General features: G+C 42.8%; 2 protein-coding genes across 9 annotated transcripts; one reads left to right on the forward strand and one right to left on the reverse strand.

Annotated features, from left to right (window-relative positions):
• Nucleotides 1–1763: 1763 nt before the first annotated feature.
• On the reverse strand, nucleotides 1764–12020 carry LOC106567219 (glucose-induced degradation protein 8-B homolog). 5 transcript variants are annotated; one of them, XM_014136246.2, is made up of 6 exons: nucleotides 11936–11980; nucleotides 11735–11827; nucleotides 6316–6442; nucleotides 5907–6103; nucleotides 5567–5764; nucleotides 1764–3388 (listed from the first exon to the last, which is right to left on the reverse strand). In XM_014136246.2, exons 3-6 carry the CDS (start codon nucleotides 6434–6436, stop codon nucleotides 3215–3217), a joined length of 690 nt encoding a protein of 229 aa, XP_013991721.1. In that variant the 5' UTR covers nucleotides 6437–6442; nucleotides 11735–11827; nucleotides 11936–11980; the 3' UTR covers nucleotides 1764–3214. The 5 variants fall into 5 exon arrangements, with proteins under 5 accessions (XP_013991721.1, XP_013991723.1, XP_013991722.1 ...); XM_014136248.2 differs by lacking the exon at nucleotides 11735–11827 and having other exon boundaries at nucleotides 11936–12020; XM_014136247.2 differs by lacking the exon at nucleotides 11735–11827 and having other exon boundaries at nucleotides 11926–12011.
• A 6663-nt stretch (nucleotides 12021–18683) lies between these two features.
• Nucleotides 18684–23671, forward strand: LOC106567344 (dnaJ homolog subfamily C member 5). Of its 4 annotated transcripts, none has more exons than XM_045693221.1 (6): nucleotides 18687–18829; nucleotides 20293–20349; nucleotides 20555–20692; nucleotides 22237–22450; nucleotides 22651–22843; nucleotides 23027–23671. In XM_045693221.1, coding segments are annotated over exons 3-6 (525 nt in total). In that variant the 5' UTR covers nucleotides 18687–18829; nucleotides 20293–20349; nucleotides 20555–20576; the 3' UTR covers nucleotides 23029–23671. The 4 variants fall into 4 exon arrangements, with proteins under 4 accessions (XP_013991955.1, XP_045549177.1, XP_013991953.1 ...); XM_014136478.2 differs by having other exon boundaries at nucleotides 18688–18829; nucleotides 20293–20360; nucleotides 22651–22822; nucleotides 23027–23668; XM_014136479.2 differs by having other exon boundaries at nucleotides 18689–18829; nucleotides 22651–22822; nucleotides 23027–23668.
• Nucleotides 23672–24503: the final 832 nt, after the last annotated feature.

A 24503-nucleotide genomic window follows, 5' to 3' on the forward strand; every position in this document is an offset into this window, starting at 1 on the left:
TTCACATGACTGGGAATACAGATATGCATCTGTTGGTCACAGATACCTTACAAAAAAGGTAGGGGCGTGTAGCAGAAGACCAGTCAGTATCTGGTGTGACCACCACCGTGCAACGTGACACATCTCCTTCGCATAGAATTGGTCATGCTGTTGATTGTGTCCTGTCGAATGTTGTCCCACTCCACTTCAATGGCTGTGCGAAGTTGCTGGACATTGGCAGGAACTGGAACACGCTGCCGTACACGTAGATCCAGAGCATCCTAAACATGCTTAATGGGTGACATGTCTGGTGAGTATACAGGCCATGGAAGAACTGGGACATTTTCAGTTTCCAGGAATTCTGTACAGATCCTTGCGACATGGGGCCATGCATTATCATGCTGAAACATGAGGTGATGGCGGCAGATGAATGGCACAACAATGGGCTTCGTTGTCCGTAGCTTATGCCTGCCCATACCATAACCCCACCGCCCCCATGAGGCACTCTGTTCACATCATCAAAACGCATCTGGTCGGTACAGCTGAAACCGGGATTCATTGGTGAAGAGCACACTTCTCCAGCATGACAGTGGCCATCATCAGTTACGACACCAAACTGCAGTTAGGTCAAGACAATGGTGAGAACAACAAGCACGCAGAAGAGCTTCCCCCGAGACGGTTTCTGACAGTTTGTGCAGAAATTCTTCGGTTGTGCAAACCCACAGCTTCACCAGCTATCCGGGTGGCTGGTCTCAGGCGATCCTGCAGGTGAAGAAGCCCCCCCCCAACACCTGCCCTCACCATTGTTAACAGATCTGTGGGATAATGGTGGGGCGAAGGACACGGACTACTGTTCGCCCCCGCCTCCCACTAGCACAGCAGACGGGAGGATGGGGTGACACAGTGTGTTAGCTAACTAGCTAGGTTGCTAATTAGAGACACCGTGTGCTAGCTAACATGTTAGTTAACTAGATAGCACACAGTGTCGCCCCCGCCTGACTAGATGGCTCAGCTTGTACACAGTGTCCTTTGCTCCCGCTTACCAAACACCTTCCCTCGCCGTCGTTAACAGAACTGCGGGAAAACAGTGCCCGACCGGCGGGGACGAAGAACACCATCTACCGGTGTACGGCTAGCTAGATACAGTTGTCGCTACCACCCCTTCTTCTGTGGGGGTTTATCGGTGGCTGGCATCCAATGTTATTGTGCATCAACACCACCTATTGTACTGAAGCAGCCTCGCCTCCCGCCTGTAGCAATAGAAGTAGAGGGGTTCCTGCAGATGCAGAAATGCCCACATGCAGGAACGCCCTGTATTGCAGGCGGCAAATGCACCCTTCTCCCCTAACGTCGACTCACCTCAAGCCGGAAAAAAAACCCTGCCAAAGACCAAAAAGAAATGTCACGACCTATGCGCGAACTTTTGACTGGGAAGCATACCGTAAACGTTTTATTTAACCTTTAACTCGGCAAGTCAGTTAAGAACAAATACATTTTTACAATGGCGGCCTACCCCGGCGGAACCCTAACACTGGGTCAATTGTGCACCGCCCTATGGAACTCCCAATCACGGGCGGTTGTGATACAGCCTGGAATCAAACCAGGGTCTGTAGTGACACCTCTAGCACTGAGATGCAGTGCCTTCGACCACTGCGCCACTCGGGAGTTTAACTTACCTACGCCAAAATCGCATATCTGCTAAGAATAAATGATAAACCTCGGCAGCAAGGCTACACAATGCAGGAAACAGTGCCCTTAATGGATTGTCATGTTGGATTGACCAATTTAAATAAAAACTCAGAAAAAGTTTATTTCAATATCTGCACATTTGACCTCAAAAACACCCAATAATACAAGGGAGGGGAGTTCTCTGTAGTCTGTGCATAATCACATTGTCTGATCATACAATGAAATTGACATTTAGCAGCAGGTAAAAAAACAAATATCACAACATAAACAAGAAATGAGCGCTTCTAGTGAACTTAACCCATTGAACAATATTTACACCACATGCCTCTGTGCAGTAAATGTACAAATTCAGACTGGTTACTAACTCTTAATAGCAATCTGGTCATGTGTACCTTATAGCAACTTCTCTACTTCTGTAGGAGAGCCTTTATACTGTGAAAGGTTTTCAACCTCCAGCTACAAGTTTTCATGCCTCAATATAACAACCTACAAGGCAGAGCTTCAGGTATCTTTCAAACACAGAAGGGAATGTAAACTCAGCCAACCATTTAAAAGAAACCCATATTTCCATGTGTGTAATAATTTCATCCATCAGTAGACAGGTTAAGACCAGATGTCCAGAAGATAGACTTGCCGTTATAACCAAATTACTGTAGATAACTGTTACCTGGCCTTTTCCACATGACCCAAACCCCTTACAAAAAATAAAAACAGCATTTAGCCTATATTCCCCTCTGTCCTTTACATAGGAAACTAATTTAGGCTTAAAAAGGCCAAGTGCAGTAAACATATATATTTCCTGTGTTTAATATACATATTTCCACACCGAGGTTGAAATAATACTGGGAAATGTTTAGAAAGGTGATGCCATTTTAGTGTAAGAGCTGTTTGAAAAGACTGCCTCAGAGTTTTGGCCTGCCTGGAGACATCACCAATGAGAAAGAGCTCTGTCAATGGATAGTTCTGTTTTCCCCTCCCCACTCAGACCACTCCCAGACAATCCTAGCAAAATTCTTGCTTGAGGACTTGCTCTTCACCAAGAAGCTATGTTTTTCTAGTTGACCACTTTAATTGAACAGTCACAGAAAGGTACTTAATTGTTACCCAGAAATGACTTGATATTGAGATAAAAAAAACAGCTACATTGGACCTTAACTATATGGTTTGTATAAAGTCTTAACACCCACGCTCAACGTGTCGACTCAGTGGCTTAAAAAACAAATTAAATTATATTCAGAACCGACCATGACACTCAAGTGATTAATACCAATTTCTCAGGTAATCAAATATAAACCAGGCATTTAAATGTGTGGTCTCTCAAAGGGTATATAAATGTGGGTTCTCTTGAATGTTTAAATCATAGTGTGTCGTCACTTTTTTTTAAATACAGCCATATAGCGTTTGCACAATCAATTAAGTCCTCTCATATATGCAACATGAAAAAAGTATTTATATATAATATGTTATTTTTCCGTTATCATCCAGTCTTTCACGGATTATAAATAGGAGAAAGGAAGTATGGTAGTTCATGTCACAGCTCGTCATTTTACTTGGGATCCTCAATAATGCATTTGCTGAGGTCTGTCATTTTGGGGTATTTGACTTTCTTCTGGTCCAGCTCGTTCTGAGCCCACAACAGCAGCTTGAGTAGCTTGGCCAGCTTGGGCGTTGACTCCCTGTTCTCATAGTCCAACACAGCCTGGTTCACCTCACTCCACACCTGAAGAGCATTCAGAAGGGAAAGAATGGTGTCAATTACAGGAATACAGTCACACATAGAACACCTATAAAAAAGAGACCCCTTTACAAATGCACATTAAGGCTATTAGTGAAGTAAGATCTGCATCTCTTCAACTTCAGATGTGCAAATTCTGTTTACACGATCCTTACATTAGCCTTGGATGTGGTGTGGCCAAACGCACATTCCTGATTCATGTGTGTGCAGCTAATAGCATACCATAAATATCTTAGTATTTAGAAAAATAAAATAAGGTTAACTATTCAGGAGCATCTCATCCAAACCATATTGCACATAATGTTATACACATGATCAATGCAAAGAGTTACGAAGCGTGTGGACATTTTAAAAACCTGTCATTTTCAATTTGGCCAACAGCAAATGCTGTATACTGGTATTTTATTTAACTAGGCAATTCAGTTAAGAACAAATTCTTATTTACGATGACGGCCTACCCCGGACGACGCTGGGCCAAGTAAGGTAAGTCTTTTTACACTACAAAAATACGTAATGGAACTAGTATGTTGTCAAACTAGTGTACAGTCGTGGCCAAAAGTTTTGAGAATGATACAAATATTAATATTCAAAGTCTGCTGCCTCAGTTTGTATGAATGTATGAATGCAATTTGCATATACTCCAGAATGTTATGAAGAGTGATCAGATGAATTGCAATTAATTTCAAAGTCCCTCTTTACCATCCAAACGAACTGAATCCCCCCAAAAAATTCCACTGCATTTCAGCCCAGCCACAAAAGGACCAGCTGACATGTCAGTGATTCTCTTGTTAACACAGGTGTGAGTGTTGACGAGGACAAGGCTGGAGATCACTCTGTCATGCTGATTGAGTTCGAATAACAGACTGGAAGCTTCAAAAGGTGCTTGGAATCATTGTTCTTCCTCTGTCAACCATGGTTACCTGCAAAGAACCATGTGCCGTCATCATTGCTTTGCACAAATAGGGCTTCACAGGCAAGGATATTGCTGCCAGTAAGATTGCACCTAAATCAACCATTTATCAGATCCTCAAGAACTTCAAGGAGAGCGGTTCAATTGTTGTGAAGAAGGCTTCAGGGCGCCCAAGAAAGTCCAGCAGGCGCCAGGACCATCTCCTAAAGTTGATTCAGCTGCGGGATCGGGGCACCACCAGTACAGAGCTTGCTCAAGAATGGCAGCAGGCAGGTATGAGTGCATCTGCATGCACAGTGAGACGTAGACTTCTAGAGGATGGCCTGGTGTCAAGAAGGGCAGCAAAGAAGCCACTTCTCTCCAGGAAAAACATCAGGGACAGACTGATATTCTGCAAAAGGTACAGGGATTGGACTGCTTAGGACTGGGGTAAAGTAATTTTCTCTGATGAATCCCCTTTCCAATTGTTTGGGGCATCCGGAAAAACGGTTGTCTGGAGAAGACAAGGTGAGCGCTACCATCAGTCCTGCGTCATGCCAACAGTAAAGCATCCTGAGACCATTAATGTGTGGGGTTGCATCTCAGCCAAGGGAGTGGGCTCACTCACAATTTTGCCTAAGAACACAGCCATGAATAAAGAATGGTCCAACACATCCTCCGAGAGCAACTTCTCCCAAGCATGCAGGAACAGTTTGGTGACGAACAATGCCTTTCCCAGCATGATGGAGCACCTTACCATAAGGCAAAAGTGATAACTAAGTGGCTCGGGGAACAAAACATCGATATTTTGGGTCCATGGCCAGGAAACTCCCCAGACCTTAATCCCATTGAGAACTTGTGGTCAATCCTCAAGAGGCGGGTGGACAAACAAAAACCCACAAATTCTGACAAACTCCAAGCATTGATTATGCAAGAATGGGCTGCCATCAGTCAGGATGTGGCCCAGAAGTTGACAGCATGCCAGGGCGGATTGCAGAGGTCTTAAAAAATAAATAAATAAAAGGGTCAACACTGCAAATATTGACTCTTTGCATCAACTTCATGTAATTGTCAATAAAAGCCTTTGACACTTATGAAATGCTTGTAATTATACTTCAGTATTCCATAGTAACATCTGACAAAAATATCTAAAGACACTGAAGCAGCAAACTTTGTGGAAATTAATTTGTCATTCTCAAAACTTTTGGCCACGACTGTAGTGTAAAGAGGCTCTAATAATACAATGATGCAGATGATAGACCACCCACACACACCTTCTGTCGCTGCATCATGTTAAGCAAGTCTCCAAAGGGCGACTCCTCTGGGGTATCGAAGGCAAGAAGAGCCAGCGTCCTCTCCATCTCTGTCAGGCACTCTCGGCTCTCCTCCCCCTGCTCTGCCAGCTGTGTCTGGGCAAACTCCAACGCAGACTCCGTCTCCCGCAGCCTGATTAACTCAATCAAGTGCTGTTGCTACAAAAAGGAAAAGGGGAAAGAAATGGAGAGGGATGATGGAAATTAAAGAGTTTTGGTGTAGGCAATGGACATCCACATTGAGATGCTTATGATTTGGACAGGAGCTGGTCCCAAAAGAGTCCACTGAGGGCATCCTTACCTGCAGGTGAAAGTACAGGTAGCGCTTGGTGTCAAGCAGTTCTGGGTGTAAGTGGTTGATGAGTGCGATGGCCTCCTGTATATGCCCCTTTAGGATCATCTCTCTGATCTTTATCCTCTCATCCAGCGAGTCCAGGTCCACACTGGGCTCGATCCCAGACTCCATCCGGAACTTCTCAGCTGCCTCTTTAAACCCCTCTGCACAAACACAGGCAAGAGTGAGACCATCAAAATCACAAGAACAATCAACCGAATATAGGATAGATCAAGGAAAAAGGTGAGTGATTCTGCAAGTAGAGGCGAGCTGAAAAGCCAAAGACGTTTGGAGCAGAACAGTAAACTGGGATTGAGCGCAGCTCAGATTGGAGGTTGTTTTAGCAGCAAATGACACATTGTGAATGATGGTATACCTGTCACCAGGTAATTCATAATAAGCCGGTTCATGTCAGCCCTCTGTATTTGTACATTGTTCAGTTTGTCCATCCATTCGTCTTTCGTAATATCTTCAGGCTTTTCCGTGTAACTCATCATTGGATCCTGCAAAATTTGAATATGAAAAAATATATACTTTTTAAAAAAAAGTGTTATGTAGCAGGTAGCTAGTTATTGCGCCGACCTGCTGTTTATGTCAAGAGTGACTGAAGTAGTGTTTGAAAAAACCAAAACAACGTTAGCTAGCTAGCATTGCTTTAAATTGTATTGGGTTGCTAAAACAGTCTAGAAAGACAGAAGTGAAATACAATTCAATTTCAAATTACTGTGCCGGTGGGCAGGATGTTTGGTCATTATGACGGGGGGCATGAGACAATATCTAAAAAGATCGTATTAAAGCAAATTTTATTTGTCACATGCACCGAATATAAAAAGGTGTAGACCTTACAGTGAAATGCAGTTAAGAAAAATAAGTGTTAAGTAAAAAATATAAGTAACATAGTTAAAGAGCAGCAGTAAAATAACAGTAGCAAGTCTATACACAGAGGGTACCGGTACAGAGTCGATGTGCAGGGGCACAGAGAAGTCAAGGTAATATGTACATGTAGGCAGAGTTAACGTGACTACGCATAGATAACCAGAGAGTAACAGCAGCATAAAAGAGGGGTATAGAGGTCCTGGATGGCAAGAAGCTTGGCCCCAGTGTTGTACTGGGCCGTACGCACTACCCTCTGTAGTGTCTTGCAGCCGAGCAGTTACCATACCAGGCAGTGATGCAACCAGTCAGGATGCTCTCGATGGTGCAGCTGTAGAACCTTGAGGATCTGAGGACCCATGCCCAATCTTTTCAGTCTCCTGAGGGGGAAATGGGCTTTGTCGTGCCCTCTTCACAACTGTCTTGGTGTGATTGGACTAGGGTTGCACATTTTGGGGAATATTCAGAGGTGGAAACATTGTGGGAATATATGAAAATTAATATTAAATACCATTTAAATGTAGATTTTTTTGCATTGGAAAAATGTACCATATATGGAGACAGAAACATAAACCTTTCACATTATAAGTAGGAATAATTGCAAATGATTAAATCCCAATAGATTTTTCTGTTGTTACAAATTGGACTTTAATTAAATGAGTTGACTCTTCACATGGGATGATTTCACTGATCAACAAAAGGGAATATTGAATGATCCATCGCGTCTCCCAAAAACGTTTTCAACATACATCTGTAAAATGATAGTCTAGAAACTAAAGCTTTGGTTGTCTTCCTCTCAGGCTTCCATGTCTCCTCCCTCGACCTCCTCAATGTACACCTCTTGAACATCAGACTCTGGGGCCTCATCTTCACTGTCACTTTCCAACCTTGTTGAGGATGGCTCGTTGTCAGGCTCAAAAAGCCTCAGATTTGCCCGGGTGGCCACCAATTTTTCAACCCTTGTATTGGTCAGCCAGGTTGCATGCTTTGGTGTGTGTTCCCAAACAAGGACCAGTTGCGCTCTGAGGCGGCTGATGTTGGGATTTGGAGGATGATGGAGGCAACAGGGGAAAGAGACTCAGACCCACAAAGTCCCTTCCACCAGGTGGCTGATGAGATATGTTGGCACAACTGCCATATTGCATCTCCAGCCCAAAGCCCTTGCTTGGAAGTATACTTCACCAGACTGCCAAGAACCTTGCCCTCATCCAGTCCAAGGTGGCGAGACACTGTAGTGATGACACCATAGGCCTTGTTGATCTCTGCACCAGACAGGATGCTCTTGCCAGCCTACTTGCGGTCCAACATGTACGCTGTGGCGTGTATGGGCTTCAGGCAGAAGTCTTTATGCATTTCAGAACTGCAGTTTCCTCTGCTTGGAGCAACAGTGAAGTGGGTAGGACAGTACGGATTCCTTCTCTTACATCTGCAAGCGGAGGCTGAACATCAGACAGGATGGCATTGTCTCCCTCAATCCGTGCAATGGCTACTGCTTTAGGTTTCAGGAGTTTCAGGCTGCTTACCACTCTCTCCCAAAATACATCATCCAGGAGGATCCTCTTGATGGGGCTGTCCATATCAGCAGACTGGGATATGGCCATTTCTTGGAGACTCCTTCCCCTCCAGAAGACTGTCAAACATAATGACTCCACCCCAATGGGTGTTGCTAGGCAGCTTCAATGTGGTGCTCTTATTCGTCTCACTTTACTTGGTGAGGTAGATTGCTGCTATAACTTGACCCTTCACATACCGAACCATTTCCTTGGCTCTCTTGTAGAGTGTATCCATTGTTTTCAGTGCCATGATGTCCTTGAGGAGCAGATTCAACGCATGAGCAGCACAGCCAATGGGTGTGCTGTGAGGGTAGGACTCCTCCACTTTAGACCAAACAGCCTTCATGTTCACAGCATTGTCTGTCACCAGTGCAAATACCTTCTGTGGTCCAAGGTCATTGATGGCTGCATTCAAATCATCTGCAATGTAGAGACCAGTGTCTGTTGTCCCTTGTGTAATACTGGTTGAGGGGTGGAGATGAGGTCTTTAATTATTACTTGCCCACAAACATTTGACCACCCATCAGAGATGATTGCAATAGTCTGCTTTCTCTATGATTTGCTTGACCTTCACTTGAACTCTGTTGAATTCAGCAAATGAGTAGATATAGCATGTCTGGTTGGAGCGGTGTATGCTGCGCGAAGAACATTCAGAAATCTATTTTAATGCACATTGCCTGTGAGCAGAGGTGAACCAATTGCATGCACAGCTCAAGCAAGACATTCAACAGCATTTCTGACTACGTTCCTCCATTGAGTCAAATGAAACTTCTGATTCCAGGAGGACCATGAGCTGTTGCTATCGATAAGGTGTCTGATTCATCATTTTCACCTCGAATAGAAGAGGGACTTTTGTCAGAGGTTGCTTGTTGTGAGCGCTGAGGGAACTTTATGCACACGACCAGATGATTCTGCATCTTTGTTGCAATCTTCACATATGATTTGTCACAGTATTTGCAAATGTACACAGCTTTTCCTTTTACATTAGCTTGCAGTGAAATGGCTCCACCCATCAGATAGTGCCCGTGGCATTTTCCTGTAAACATTAGAAAAGAAATGAGTAAAATATATTTTTAAATACAATTCCATGTAGAGATAAATAATTAAGCAGTTAGATTATACAACCCCTTTGTAAGATAAATGTTTTAAGATGAAATGTTTGGAAACAGGTGAATTAACACTCAGATAGCAGGCTCACGCAAGCCAAAACCCACATGGTAGCAAAAACTAACCAGCAGAAATTGTTAACAAGTTAGAAATTATTTAAGCACATTGCTGTAGGCTCCTATTTACTAGTTTACAAAAGAATTATGTATGTCATAAAATATATTCACCCTACCCAGTATTGTAGTCAGAACATACCAGAAAGCATGGAGTTCTTGGCTCAGACAGTGTAGTAGTGTGGGCTCAATAGCATCTCATTAGTGTGGAAGATCTTGAGAATCAGCGGTACATGTGATGGAAGAATGCACTGTGCATGCAGATGGTTGCATTTCCATTGAATTGGGGATAGTTTAACCAAAATATGCCACAAGAACTAGAATTGCCTTATGTGTATCCCACAAAAAAGGTTCACTGTTGTAAGCCAACTTTTTTGATGAATTTAAGCAATATTCCCAGGCTTAACTTCCCATGGAAATTTCCCAGAAAGTTTCTGACCCTTTGCAACCCTAGTTTGGACAATTCTTGTTTGTTGGTGATGTGGACACCAAGGAACCTGAAGCTCTCAACCTGCTCCACTACAGCCCCGTCGATGAGAATGGGGACGTGCTCGGTCCTCCTTTTCCTGTAGTCCACAATCATCTCCTTTGTCTTAATCACATTGAGGGAGAGGTTGTTGTCCTGGCACCACACAGCCAGGTCTCTGACCTCCTCCCTATAGGCTGTCTCATTGTTGTCAGTGATCAGGCCTACCACTTGTGTCGTCGGCAAACTTAATGGTGGTGTTGGAGTCGTGCCTGGCCATGCAGTCATGGGTGAACAGGGAGTACAGGAGGGGCACCAAGTGTTGAGGATCAGCGTGGCAAATGTGTTGTTACCTACCCTTACCACCTGGGGGCAGCCCATCAGGATATCCAGGATCCAGTTGCAGAAGGAGGTGTTTAGTCCCAGGGTCCTTAGCTTAGTGATGTGCTTTGTGGGCACTATGGTGTTGAAATCTGAGCTGTAGTCAATTAAACAGACTTTGCAAAGGTGGGTCTGTTGTAGACCCACTTTCTCTTCTTACCTCATGTCAAAATAAAAGTCCTGTACGTGCACCATACGTGGACAAAAAAAGTAATAATTTATGGGGGACTTTTACATTGACAGAAGGTAAACGGGTCTACAACAGACCCACCTTTGGTAAGTCTGTTTAAGGCTAGGCACCACACCATTTTCTCTTAATCATATCACAATCAACTTTTACCAGTTGAATGTAGACAAATAAAAACTAAAAACATTGTATTACAATTTCTGAAATATTTATTTTTAAAAAATATGCAAATGCGGTGATGTCTCATTAAATCTGTGCGTGTTTGCATACCACACAAATTATTTTTTCTGGACACTGGATGAAGTTATCCTAAATATTTTTGTTTCATTTTGTGAAGAAAAAAAACCACTAGGACCAGACTTGTCCAGAGCAGATTGTGGATAAATAGTTTTTTCATCTTTCTATCTGTAAAACACTGAAGGCATCTACGTAAAATGCATTTTTGGCAAATAAAATGTTATCAACAATAGAAAATGTACAGCATATCAACAATTCCCCCTGGGTAAGTCTGGAGAATATATCTAAAGATAACCACACAAATGTTGGTGAATGCAGATGTTTCTGAAGCTAAGAAAAATGTGTTGGGGTGTGGGAAGAGTCTGACTTCCGGGAACAGGCAGTTAAAGACAAGTAAACTGAATTAAGACTACCAAACGCAAAAAGCCTGTTTAGACCCAATCACCATCTCTTCAAAGTAAGTTATTAAAATGTAGTCCAGTTTGTAACACTCTCCGAAATGGACATTGACATTGTGTAATTCAATGTAGCTAGTAAGCTTGGAAATTATTGATGACCATTTTAAAGTGGTTAAAATATATAATTTCAATTAGCTAATGACAACTAAAGGAAATATATTTATCAAGTTATTTAAAATTGCTTACTTTTTGAAAATACTCATTAATGGAGCAAAATACCAAATAAATAGATCGATGCAAAAATGTCATTTTAGCCTGTGGTGCCTGGCCATAATAATACAATCCTTCAGATATGTTGTCTCAAATACCCCGTCATAATGACCAACCGTCCACCCCACTCACAGCACAGTAACGTTAAATACAATTCCATTTCAACTTAACTCCTGGCTTCCCACGTAAATACGCCAGCAAAACACCTACCTGAAATGACTTGTTGTGTTGTTTGCTAACGTTAAGCTAGCAAGCTGCTTGTTGGTGCATCACCCACCAACGTGTAATTTTAACATCCGAAAGCTCAATTTGACACATGAACGAAAAGTACAATACAATAAATAATAACAATCATTATCTATATGAAATATAATAGACAGCTGTATTGTAAAATGACATACAGTTAGCTACCTGTAACAATCTTTCGACTTCGGCAACAGCCGTGTAGTTGCTTCACGCTCTCTCGCGACAGCCGAACGTGATTTGTGGGAACAATACTACGATTGGTCAGTGGAATGACGGCATGGTTACTTTATACCTCTGGGTTACCAGGAGCAGTAGCAATGGTAGGGTTCAACGTTACAAAATGGTCAGATAGATAGAATTTTGTAGAACAGATGTTCCGTCTTGTAGAATTGGGCTGCAAGGTTGTAAAAGTTTCACCTCATTGAATATTTAAGTGATAATGCTCTCGAAGCCGGTGTTAGAAGGATATATGGCATGGGTGTTGTTCATTTAGGGATTAGACCCACTCGTTGGCAAACCGTGCCAATATATCCTCCAAGCACCGGCTTCGAGGGCATTATCACTTTTTTCGTCCTTCCACAAGCTATAGTCCCTACACAAATCTATGGTTGCTAGAGATGCCCATCCCATGCTTGCTAGTTAGCCAACTACGGCTAATTTACAGTCACGTGAAAAAGTGCAGCCAGAATAACAGCAAAGTAACTGCATTTCCATTTGTTTAAACTGTGTTCTAGTGACATTTATTTGGACACATCCATAACAATAAGCTGAAGAAGCGCGATTTCGCTTGGCATAGAAAATGTGCTCACTCGTCAGGACACTGTTGTTCCGAGGAGCTAGGCAATAACACAGCTACAGTAACACAATCACTTCAAACTGAAGCTGGAAAGACTGCAAATTAGCTGCGTTTCGATTTGCCTTTTTCAATTGACATTGTTTTGTATATATCCATAAAAATGATGCCAGATGAATCATGATTTCGACTGGCTGAGAAACGCTGCCTGCCTGTATATGAACTTTGGGACAGCAGGAGATCGAATTTGAATATTGAAACAATGTCGGAGAGACAGACAGCAAGGTTTATACAAATCTTGTTCATTCAGGATTAGACCCACCAGTTGTATAAAAGGGTTTATAACTGAATGCCGATTGGTTAAAACTGCATTCCAGCCGTGTCTATTCCACAAGTTGCCACCGGCTAAATCTAATGCCTATTTACACTGTTCCATCTGACTGCGCAATCCACTGTCTCATCAGCCCAGCCAAGCAATTTATAAACGGGATCTCCACTATAAAAAGCAACTAGACATTATCTCACATTTCTTTTAGACTAACATTTAGTTTTCAACAGTGGAGATTTAAGACCCCTGACAAAATATCTTCCAAACACCAGCTTCTCTGGCATTATCATTTAAGTGTAACTCAAAAGTCTATTCTGTGGATTAAGGCAAAGTGAAAATTACATAAAGTAATGTATTGGGTTTTAGGGTTTACCCCTCTTTGAGTAATGTAGAAATAATCATGCCTTTTTGAAAATAAAATTACACATTTTAATGCCGGTGTTAAACATTTATGTTGTCTTTGCTGATGTAATTTTCAATTTGATAGTTTTATCCCTCCTTTTCCAGTGACCCTCTAGAGGAAAACTCTCTGAGGAGGTCTCTGGTTGAGAATCACATAGGCTGTATTACTTACTACACTGAACAAAAATATAAATACAACATGCAACAATTTTAAAGATTTTAATGAGTTACAGTTCATATAAGGAAATCAGTTAATTGAAATAAATTCATTAGGCCCTAATCTATGGATTTCACATGACTGGGAATACAGATATGAATCTGTTGGTTACAGACACCTGTAGAGGCGTGGATCAGAAAACCAGTCAGTATCTGGTGTGACCACCATTTGGCTCATGCAGCGCAACACATATCCTTCACTTAGAGTTAATCAGGCTGTTGATTGTGGCCTGTGGAATGTTGTCACACTCCTCTTCAATGCCGGTGCAAAATTGCTGGACATTTGTGGGAACTGGAACACACCAGTGGCGATTTTAGCATGTAAATCTTGGTGGGATTTTTTTTTTTTTTAAGTGGGATGCATGCCAGCAAAGCCACTACACGACACACCACTAAACAATATATGAATTGCACTATAATAGTGACAAATGGTGCCCACAAACTGTTAGGGCCTACATAAAGCTGTCCCAACAGTAGTCCCAACATCTTACCATGAATACACCTGGCTATCAGCGGAGCCTTGTCTGGCAGCGAAACTGTTCATTCAGCCTCATTTACTGCCTTTAAAAAAAACATTGCTGTTATGGCTGACTTGCTTAAAAAAATGTGGTTTCTAATGACAATTGAGATGTACAAACTATGGCATAAGGGGATGACAAGCAGATAAGAGGCAATCCATAATTTCGATTAAGACATTAATGAGCGAGCTAGGACGGATGTAGTCAATATAACTACTTGTATAGCACTTTTGAAATGTACAGCAACAGAATTCAGAACATGGGCCGTTCCTACAGTGTTCTCCTTGTACACCAAGTCAGAACCGTAGGATAAATTAAGAGGGCATATAAGCAGACAATGAAAGCTCTTACAATATTCAATGATTGTTCTGACTTGGTGGTGCAATGTGCAAAATTAAGAGGGGTAAATAGACCAAATTATTAGGGTGAGGCACATGGGCTACTAACATCTTACTACACAACATGCACTTAGTATTACTTTCTTAGCTACAGTATACATATCTCCCTGGCATACTACATAATTTATGCAGCATACAATACATCTTTAAACTCACCTTGTTGTGCTGTGCTCACTTGAACAGGAAGGTGGCGTGACGGTCCTTGATGGGTAAATTTGATCATCAAAGTCTGGCTTTCTCTGGATATATGATGCTTTTAAAACAACTGGGAACTCTGAAATAAATACAGTCGAATCATGATGACGTCATTGATCTTCAGGTCTAGCTCTAGAAAGCGGCCAGATTTACAATTCCGAGTTGGATGAGCGTTCAAAAAGTATTTTCCCAGTCAAAGCTTGTTTATTCCCGACTTCCCAGTTGTCTTGAGCTCACTGAAGTCTAGTTTTCGCAGTTCCGAGTTAACAGTTGTTTTGAGCACGGCACAAATCATGCTTGATTTGGCCAATGTTGAATGTTTATCATTTTAAACTTGGAAAAGAGCCCCTTAATCCCAGATTTGGGACCACACAGCCACTCCACCTAATAGCAGGCTAGTGATTGCTTTGCAATGCTTGCAGTTAGCCACTGTCACTGATTTCTTCCAACTTGTGTAATGTTTATGTCCAATGGCCAATGGCCAATGAGCACCGATACATTTTATCTATAATTTATCTTCCTTATTTCTCTTCATATGACAAGGATTAAAAAGGATTTACCAGTATATTGTCGGCTTGATTCATGATGATGACTGCTAGTTAAGATTTTGAAAGTATGATGTTGACATGATTAGTCCAATCAAAGCTACTGAACATATAATGCGATTTGACATCATTTTATCTGTGGCCAATCACCTTGAGCCTTCTTGGATGGGCACTTCTAATGTAACTCTATGGCAGTAGCCAAGGGGCTAGAATTTTCTAGCTCTACCCTTAGACTTGGCGGTGATGTAGTGTCCCCATGAGTGACAGAACACTGAGCCAATCACAGTGCAATGCTCCTTATTTTCTGCTGGCTTGCCCCACCACCACAGAAAGCACTGAGCTAGGCTGAAACACCTGCATTTTGGAGCTACCTTACTCAAGAAACAAAAAAGAGGCCACGTTTGTATGTGGCTTTATTAACTCTAACTTATTTTACATTGTTTTCAAACTGATATGTGACACGTACTAATGCCAAAATAATATCCAAAACAGGCAAAAAATGTGGGCCCCACCTTCCCTGAATGACAGGTCACCACTGGAACACACTGTCGTACATGTCGGTCCAGAACATCCCAACAAGCTTGATGGGTGACATGTCTGGTGAGTATGCAGGCCATGGAAGAACTGGGACATTTTCATCTTCCAGAAATTGTGTACAGATCCTTGTGACATAGAGCCGTGCATTATCATGCTGAAACATAAGGTGATGGCGGTGGATGAATGGCACGACAATGCGCCTCAGGATCTCGTCACAGTATCTCTGTGTATTCAAATGGCCATCGATCAAATGCAATTGAGTTCATTGTCCATAGCTTATGCCGGCACATACCATAACCCCATCGCCACCATGGGGAGCTTTGTTCACAACATTGAAATCAGCAAATCTCTCACCCACACGACGCCATACATACTGTCTGTACAGTTCAAACCGAGATTAATCCGTGAAGAGCACAGTTCTCCAGTGTGCCAGTGGCCTTCGAAGGTGAGCATTTGCCCACTGAAGTCGGTTACGACGCCGAAATGCAGTCAGGTCAAGACACTGGTGAGAACAACGAGCACGCAGATGAGCTTCCCTGAGATGGTTTCTGACAGTTTATGCAGACATTCTTCGGTTGTGCAAACCCACACTTTCATCAGCTGTCCGGTTGGCTGATCTCAGACGATCCTGCAAGTGACGAAGCCGGATGTAGTTACACGTGGTCTGCAGTTATTCTTATTTATTTATTTCACCTTTATTTAACCAGGTAGGCAAATAGAGAACAAGTTCTCATTTACAATTGCGACCTGGCCAAGATAAAGCAAAGCAGTTCGACAACATACAACAACACAGAGTTACACATGGAGTAAAACAAACATACAGTCAATAATACAGTAGAAAAATAAGTCTATATACAATGTGAGCAAATGAGGTGAGATAAGGGAGGTAAATGCAAAAAAGGCCATGGTGGCAAAGTAAATACAATATAGCAAGTAAAACACTGGAATGGTAGATTTGTAGTAGAGGAAAGTGCAAAGTAGAAATAAATAATGGGGTGCAAAGGAGCAAAATAAATAAAATAAATAAATACAGTAGGGGACGAGGTAGTTGTTTGGGCTAAATTACAGATGGGCTATGTACAGGTGCAGTGATCTGTGAGCTGCTCTGACAGCTGGTGCTTAAAGCTAGTGAGGGAGATAAGTGTTTCCAGTTTCAGAGATTTTTGTAGTTCGTTCCAGTCATTGGCAGCAGAGAACTGGAAGGAGAGACGGCCAAAGGAGGAATTGGCTTTGGGGGTGACCAGAGAGATATATCTGCTGGAGCGCGTGCTACAGGTGGGTGCTGCTATGGTGACCAGTGAGCGGAGATAAGGGGGGACTTTACCTAGCAAGGTCTTGTAGATGACCTGGAGCCAGTGGGTTTGGCGACGATTATGAAGCGAAGGCCAGCCAACGAGAGCGTACAGGTCGCAGTGGTGGGTAGTATATGGGGCTTTGGTGACAAAACGGATGGCACTGTGATAGACTGCATCCAGTTTGTTGAGTAGGGTATTGAAGGCTATTTTGTAAATGACATCGCCGAAGTCGAGGATCGGTAGGATGGTCAGTTTTACGAGGGTATGTTTGTCAGCATGAGTGAAGGATGCTTTGTTGCGAAATAGGAAGCCAATTCTAGATTTAACTTTGGATTGGAGATGTTTAATGTGAGTCTGGAAGGAGAGTTTACAGTCTAACCAGACACCTAGGTATTTGTAGTTGTCCACATATTCTAAGTCAGAACCGTCCAGAGTAGTGATGCTGGACAGGCGGGCAGGTGCAGGCAGCGATCGGTTGAAGAGCATGCACTTAGTTTTACTTGTATTTAGGAGCAGTTGGAGGCCACGGAAGGAGAGTTGTATGGCATTGAAGCTCGTCTGGAGGTTTGTTAACACAGTGTCCAAAGAAGGGCCAGAAGTATACAGAATGGTGTCGTCTGCGTAGAGGTGGATCAGAGACTCACCAGCAGCAAGAGCGACATCATTGATGTATACAGAGAAAAGAGTTGGCCCAAGAATTGAACCCTGTGGCACCCCCATAGAGACTGCCAGAGGTACGGACAACAGGCCCTCCGATTTGACACACTGAACTCTATCAGAGAAGTAGTTGGTGAACCAGGCGATGCAATCATTTGAGAAACCAAGGCTATTGAGTCTGCCGATGAGAATGTGGTGATTGACAGAGTCGAAAGCTTTGGCCAGGTCAATGAATATGGCAGCACAGTATTGTTTCTTCTCGATGGCGGTTACAATATTGTTTAGGACCTTGAGCGTGGCTGATGTGCAGTTATGAGGCCGGTTTGACATACTGCCAAATTCTTTTAAATGATTTTGGAGGCGACTTATGGTCGAGAAATTAACATTCAATTCTCTAGCAACAGCTCTGGTGGACATTCCTGCAGTCAGCATGCCAGTTGCCCGCTCCCTCAAAACTTAAGACATCTGTGGCATTGTGTTGTGTGACAAAACTACACATTTTCGAAATGCCTTTTATTGTCCCCAGCACAAGTTGCACCTGTGTAATGATCATGCTGTTTAATCATCTTCTTGATATGCCACACCTGACAGGTGGATGGATTATCTTGGCAAAGGAGAAATGCTCACAAACAGGGATGTAAACAAATTTGTGCAAAAATTTAGAGAAATACGTTTTTTGTGTTTATGGAACATTTCTGGTATATTTTATATCAGCTCATGAAACATGCGACCAACACTTTACATGTTCCGTTTATATTTTTCTTCAAAATGACTTCAAGATCAAAATACTTTTTCACGTTGTAGTTAGTTATGTTTATTTCCTATTACTGAACAGCAGGACGAGGGGCACCCAAATATGTCGTTCTGCCCCTGAACAAGGCAGTTAACACACTGTTGCTAGGCCGTCATTGTAAATAAGAATTTGTTCTTAACTGACTTGCCTAGTTAAATAAAGGTTAAATAAAAAAATTAAAAAAGACACTTCAGTCCCAATCAATGAGTATGCGCACGTCGATTGGGGGTTTGGTCGGGGGGCGGGGACAATATACTGCAGCTGTCCATGGTTGGGTTTGGTGGGTGCGCGCGGTTCTCTGGGATGCGACCATAATCACATACCGTTATTATATCTCTCTGGATCATTTCCCTATACAGTGCATCAAAACCAACGACAAGAGGTAAGCATTCTCATGGATGTGGATTGTTTATTTTTTTTGTACCCATTTTCCCTTTGCCCTTGAAAATTACTGCTGATTTGAGCGAGTTCAATCTTACATCTAGAGAAGGCCAGCAAGCAAACCAACATGGATGCTGCGCAGTCCTGCTGGTGATGCAGCTACAGAGATTAACTGCACCAAGCATCGCATTTACAGATTCAAAATAATCCTGAATATGTATTATATTCTTTCTTTGTCCTTATGGCAAACGGACATTCCATGAATGATGGTCATGTATTCAATTCATTTAACCAGCGTCAAAGCGTACGGGTTTTTACATTTTGCAAACGTCGATTTTTGTGAAAATGAGTCATTTGATCAGTCGTTGTGACATGGCCTATGAATGGTACCAGCTAGTTCGGCTGGAGGTTGAAGATACAGTAGTTTATTTCGGTTGAGGGTTGAAGATTATTTTACGACTAGTCCGCCATCTCAATAAATCTAGTCTATGTGGCCGGCTGCTTCCTCAATAAACCTAGTCTATGTGGCCGGCTGCTTCCTCAATAAACCTAGTCTATGTGGCCGGCTGCTTCCTCAATAAACCTAGTCTATGGGGCCGGCTGCTTCCTCAATAAACCTAGTCTATGTGGCCGGCTGCTTCCTCAATAAACCTAGTCTATGTGGCCGGCTGCTTCCTCAATAAACCTAGTCTATGGGGCCGGCTGCTTCCTCAATAAACCTAGTCTATGTGGCCGGCTGCTTCCTCAATAAACCTAGTCTATGTGGCCGGCTGCTTCCTCAATAAACCTAGTCTATGTGGCCGGCTGCATCCTTGGATGTAAATAATGATTCTCACTCCCCAGGACCACCTCACATTAAGTCTCAACATTTCCGATATTACTTTCAATTGAGCATCCGATTGAGTACATTATTTGAACTGACTTAGTTTTTTATTCAGGGATAGGCCTAATGATGGAAAATGCTCAAGATTAAGCATTTTGGCCTTACCCTCAAGGGCCTTCTGCAGTGATGGTTTCTTAATGCTATAGGCCCTTGAGATCCTCTGGATACTATATGCCCTTGTGCTGTCTGAAGCTATTAGTATCTTCGTGTTTGAAACATCATGCTGTAGCTTCTGACTGCGCAAGGTGATTTGTTAACTTCTTACTGATTTCCTATTGCAACAATTGACAATGACAGAGTAGCTAGTTTGAAAAAAGACCCCTAGAGTACACATTGCAATTAAAGATAGTTATTTGCGTGAGACCTCAGCTCCAAATTTTACAACAGAGTGACTGAAAATGACAACAAGCGAATTTGTTATTGACTTAGTAATAGCTACAGGATTCTGGCATTTGTAGACCTATTCTAAATACAATCCCAAGTTAATTTAACAGTATGTGACTAAATTGTCTAATCTGTTGTTGGAGGGAGATGGCATCTAGTGTTACAGGCAGATTATTTACTCTGCTCTCCTTTTACAGGGTAGGCCTACTGGAGTCAGGGAAACCCTGCTGACAGTGCACCAATTTGGAGTGGCGGTAGGGATAAGGTGTCCAATAGATTCCTGGAGTGTGGGAGTATTTAGTGAATTTGGAGCAGAATTGCACATGCACTGTATTTGCGAGAATGGAAGAAAAAAACACTGCTTTAGTCAACACACAGGGTGCTATAGGCTGAATAATAGAATAGCCATGACTCATTTATAAATAAACAGGTGCATTGCTTCCTTTTCTCTGTTTTCAGATTGTGAAGGACGTGAGGCATCATGGCAGCTCATGAACAGGCAAGGCAGCGCTCACTCTCCACCTCTGGTGAATCACTCTACATTGTGCTTGGCATTGACAAGCTAGCCACTCCTGACGACATCAAGAAATCCTACAGGTCAGTCAGAGAGGCACAGACACTTACTGTAGTAGTCATACTAATACTCATAAGTAACAAAAAAAAGACAAATTAAATTTAGAGTTGTGCCACGTATAAATATAGCCTTACAGTATTCAGACCCCTTGACTTTTTCCAAATGTTCTTACATTACAGCCTTATTCTAAAATTGATTAAATTGTTCCCCCCTCATCAATCTACACCCAATACCGCATAATGACAAAGCAAAAGCAGGTTTTTAGAAATGTATGCACATTTATAAAAAAACTGAAAAATCACATTTACGTAAGTATTCAGACCCTTTACTCTGTACATTGTTGAAGCACCTTTGGCGGCAATTACAGCCTAGAGTCTTCTTGGGTATGACGCTACAAGCTTGGCACACCTGTATTTGGGGAGTATCTACCGTTCTTCTCTGCAGATCCTCTCAAGCTCTGTCAGGTTGGATGGGGAGCATCGCTGCACAGCTATTTTCAGGTCTCTCCAGAGATGTTCTATCGGGTTCAAGTCTGGGCTCTGGCTGGGCCACTCGAGGACATTCAAATACTTGTCTTGAAGCCACTCCTGCGTTGTCTTGGCTGTGTGTTTAGGGCTGTTGTCCTGTTGGAAGGTGAACCTTCGCATCAGTCTAAGGTCCTGAGCGCTCTGGAGCAGGTTTTCTTCGGGGATCTCTCTGTACTTTGAATCTTGTTTCTCATGGTCAGAGTCCTTTAGGTTCCTCTTGGCAAACTCCAAGCGGGCTGTCGTGCCTTTTACTGAGGAGTGGCTTCCGTCTGGTCACTCTACCAGAAAGGCCTGATTGGTGGAGTGCTGCAGAGATGGTTCCCCTTCTAGAAGGTTCTCCCATTTACACAGAGGAACTCTGGAGCTCTGTCAGAGTGACCATCGGGTTCTTGGTTACCTCCCTGACCAAGACCTTTTCCCCTGATTGCTCAGTTTGGCCGGGTGGTCTGTTCTAGGACGAGTCTTGGTGGTTCCAAGCTTCTTCCATTTAAGAATGATGGAGGCGCTGTGTTCTTGGGGACCTTCAATGCTGCATACATTTTTTTGGTACCCTTCCCTAGATCTGTGCCTCGACACAATCCTGTCTCGGAGTTCTATGGACAATTCCTTCAACCTCATGGCTTGGTTTTTGCTCTGACATGCACTGTCAACTGTGGGACCTTATATAGAGAGGTGTGTGCCTTTCCAAATCATGTCCAATCAATTGAATTTACCACAGGTGGAATCCAATCAAGTTGTAGAAACGATGATCAATGGAAACAGGATGCACTTGTGCTCAATTTCGAGTCTCATAGCAAAGGGTCTGAATACTTATGTAAATATGTTTTTGTTTTGCAAAAATTTATAAAAACATGTTTTTGCTTTGTCATTATGGGGTATTGTGTGTAGATTGATGAGGAAAATGTTTTATTTAATACATTTTAGAATAGGGCTTTGATGTAGCAAAATTTGGAAAAAGTCAAGAGGTCTGAATACTTTCCGAATGCACTGTATGTTGTCTTTATTGGTAGGTTTTAATTCTCACTCTTTTGTGTTCTTAGGAAACTTGCGTTGAAATTCCACCCTGATAAGAACCCAGATAACCCAGAAGCTTCTGACAAGTTTAAGGAGATCAACAATGCCCATGCCATTCTGAACGACCCCACAAAGCGGAACATCTATGACAAGTACGGCTCCCTGGGACTGTACGTGGCTGAGCAGTTTGGCGAGGAGAATGTGAACACCTACTTTGTTCTGTCCAGCTGGTGGGCTAAGGTGAGACTGTGAGGGGCCATGGGGAGGTGGGGACGTGAAGGGTCCACATGTAGAGTGGACTTAGGGTCAAATATAAAACACTATTTTATAACACAAACCCTATAAAAAGAAAGCCTCTCTAACACTGTTGGCTATTGTTATTGTTTTTTCTTCTTGATATCTCTGTCTCTCTCACACACCGCCTTGTTTTCCCTCTGCAGGCGCTGTTTGTGTTCTGTGGCCTGGCCACTGGCTGCTACTTCTGCTGTTGTCTGTGTTGTTGCTGTAACTGCTGCTGTGGGAAGTGTAAACCACGGCCCCCAGAGGGCCAGGAGCCCGACTTCTATGTGTCCCCTGAGGACCTGGAGGCCCAGATGCAGTCTGACGAGAGAGGTGAGATCGACTGCTTATTGTGTAAGAAACATGTTTCTGCATGAACACAAATCACATAACTTTACCAGAAGTTTGCAACCCTGTCACTAACACTTGATTTGTCTCAATTGCATTGTAATTTACTATGGAGTTCCATCATCACTGACCTTTTATATCTTACCCTGTGTGTGTGTGTGTGTGTGTGTAACGCTCTCTCTCTGACAGAGGGTGGCGGTGAAGCCATCTTGGTGCAGCCATCAGCGACAGAGACCACCCAGCTGACGTCAGATGGTCACCATTCCTCTTACCAGACCGACATGGGCTTCAACTAAACCCTGTCAGGCCTGTGGCCCTGCCTGCTACCCTGCTCCACCTTAAAAGGATGATAGGGGCAATCTGTTTCAACTTCACTAAGAGCGCCATGTCCTGGAGAGGAGATGGAGGAGCGAGCTTGGCCTACATACAAAACTCTTGAAGACCCCCCCCCCCATTTCCACCCTCTCCAGAGTGGTCCACTCCCGCCTCTATGTAGGAAGAAAGAGAAAGAAATTGTTTGCTTCCTTCCCTTTTGTTCTTTTGTATTCTTTGGCCTTTGACCTCACAATCCTCCATCCCCACAGTCCCCTTTCCATATTCAGTGTGATGGTGTAGCATGCACTGATAAAAAAAATCATTGTTTTCATTTGTTTTATTTTGTTGAATGTGACATTTGTTGTGCTTTCAGAATTCTATTGGTGCATAGGTATGTGCAATACGTGCAGTACCATTCTAAAGTTTGGACACACCTACTTATTCAAGGGTTTTTCTTTATTTTGACTATTCTCTGCATTGTGGGATAATAGTGAAGACATTAAAACTATGAAATAACACATATGGAATCATGTAGTAACCAAAAAGGTGTTAAACAAATCAAAATCAATTTTATATTTGAGATTCTTCAAAGTAGCCACCCTTTGCCTTTATGACAGCTTTGCACACTCTTGGCATTCTCTAAACTGTCACAGGAAAGGAAGACCCAGAGTTCCCTCTGCTGCAGAGGAGAAGTTCATTAGAGTAACTGCACCTCAGATTGCAGCCCAAAAGAATTCTTCACAGAGTTCAAGTAACAGACACATCTTAACATCAACTGTTTAGAGTGGACTGTGTGAATCAGGCTTTCGTGGTCCAATTGCTGCAAAGAAACTACTACTAAAGGACACCAATAATAATAATAAGAGACTTGCTTGGGCCAAGACACATGAGCAATGGACATTAGACCGGTGGAAATCTGTTCTTTGGTCTGATAAGTCCAAATTTTAGGTTTTTGTTCCAACCGCCGTGTCTTTTTGAGACGCAGGCAAGGTGAATGGATGATCTCGGCATGTGTGGTTCCCACCGTGAAGCATGGAGGAGGAGGTGTGGGGGTGCTTTTCTGGTGACACTGATTTATTTATAATTCAAGACATACTTAACCAGCATGGCTACCACAGCATCCTGCAGCGATATGCCATCCCATTTGGTTTGCGCTTAGTGGGACTATCATTTGTTTTTCAACAGGACAATGACCCAACACACCTACAGGCTGTGTAAGGGATATTTGACCAAGAAGGAGAGTGATGGAGTGCTGCATCAGATGACTTGTATCAGATGACCTGGCCTCCACAATCACCCGACCTCAACCCAGTTGAGATGGTCTGGGATGAGATGAACTGCAGAGTGAAGG

Source organism: Salmo salar, chromosome ssa13, assembly GCF_905237065.1.
Source record: "Salmo salar chromosome ssa13, Ssal_v3.1, whole genome shotgun sequence".
NCBI classification, from domain to species: domain Eukaryota; kingdom Metazoa; phylum Chordata; class Actinopteri; order Salmoniformes; family Salmonidae; genus Salmo; species Salmo salar.

What these genes read in the sequence shown, in the direction of transcription:
- LOC106567219 (XM_014136248.2), bottom strand. Translation starts at nt 6,436, where the DNA reads ATGATGAGTTACACGGAAAAGCCTGAAGATATTACGAAAGACGAATGG. An exon ending in TATGAATTACCTGGTGACAG is followed by an intron (nt 6,104 to 6,315) that starts GTATACCATCAT and finishes GTGTTTGTGCAG; the next exon opens with AGGGGTTTAAAGAGGCAGCT. An exon ending in ACCTGTACTTTCACCTGCAG is followed by an intron (nt 5,765 to 5,906) that starts GTAAGGATGCCC and finishes TCCTTTTTGTAG; the next exon opens with CAACAGCACTTGATTGAGTT.
- LOC106567344 (XM_014136480.2), top strand. Translation starts at nt 20,577, where the DNA reads ATGGCAGCTCATGAACAGGCAAGGCAGCGCTCACTCTCCACCTCTGGT. An exon ending in GACATCAAGAAATCCTACAG is followed by an intron (nt 20,693 to 22,236) that starts GTCAGTCAGAGA and finishes TTGTGTTCTTAG; the next exon opens with GAAACTTGCGTTGAAATTCC. An exon ending in TGTCCAGCTGGTGGGCTAAG is followed by an intron (nt 22,451 to 22,650) that starts GTGAGACTGTGA and finishes TTCCCTCTGCAG; the next exon opens with GCGCTGTTTGTGTTCTGTGG.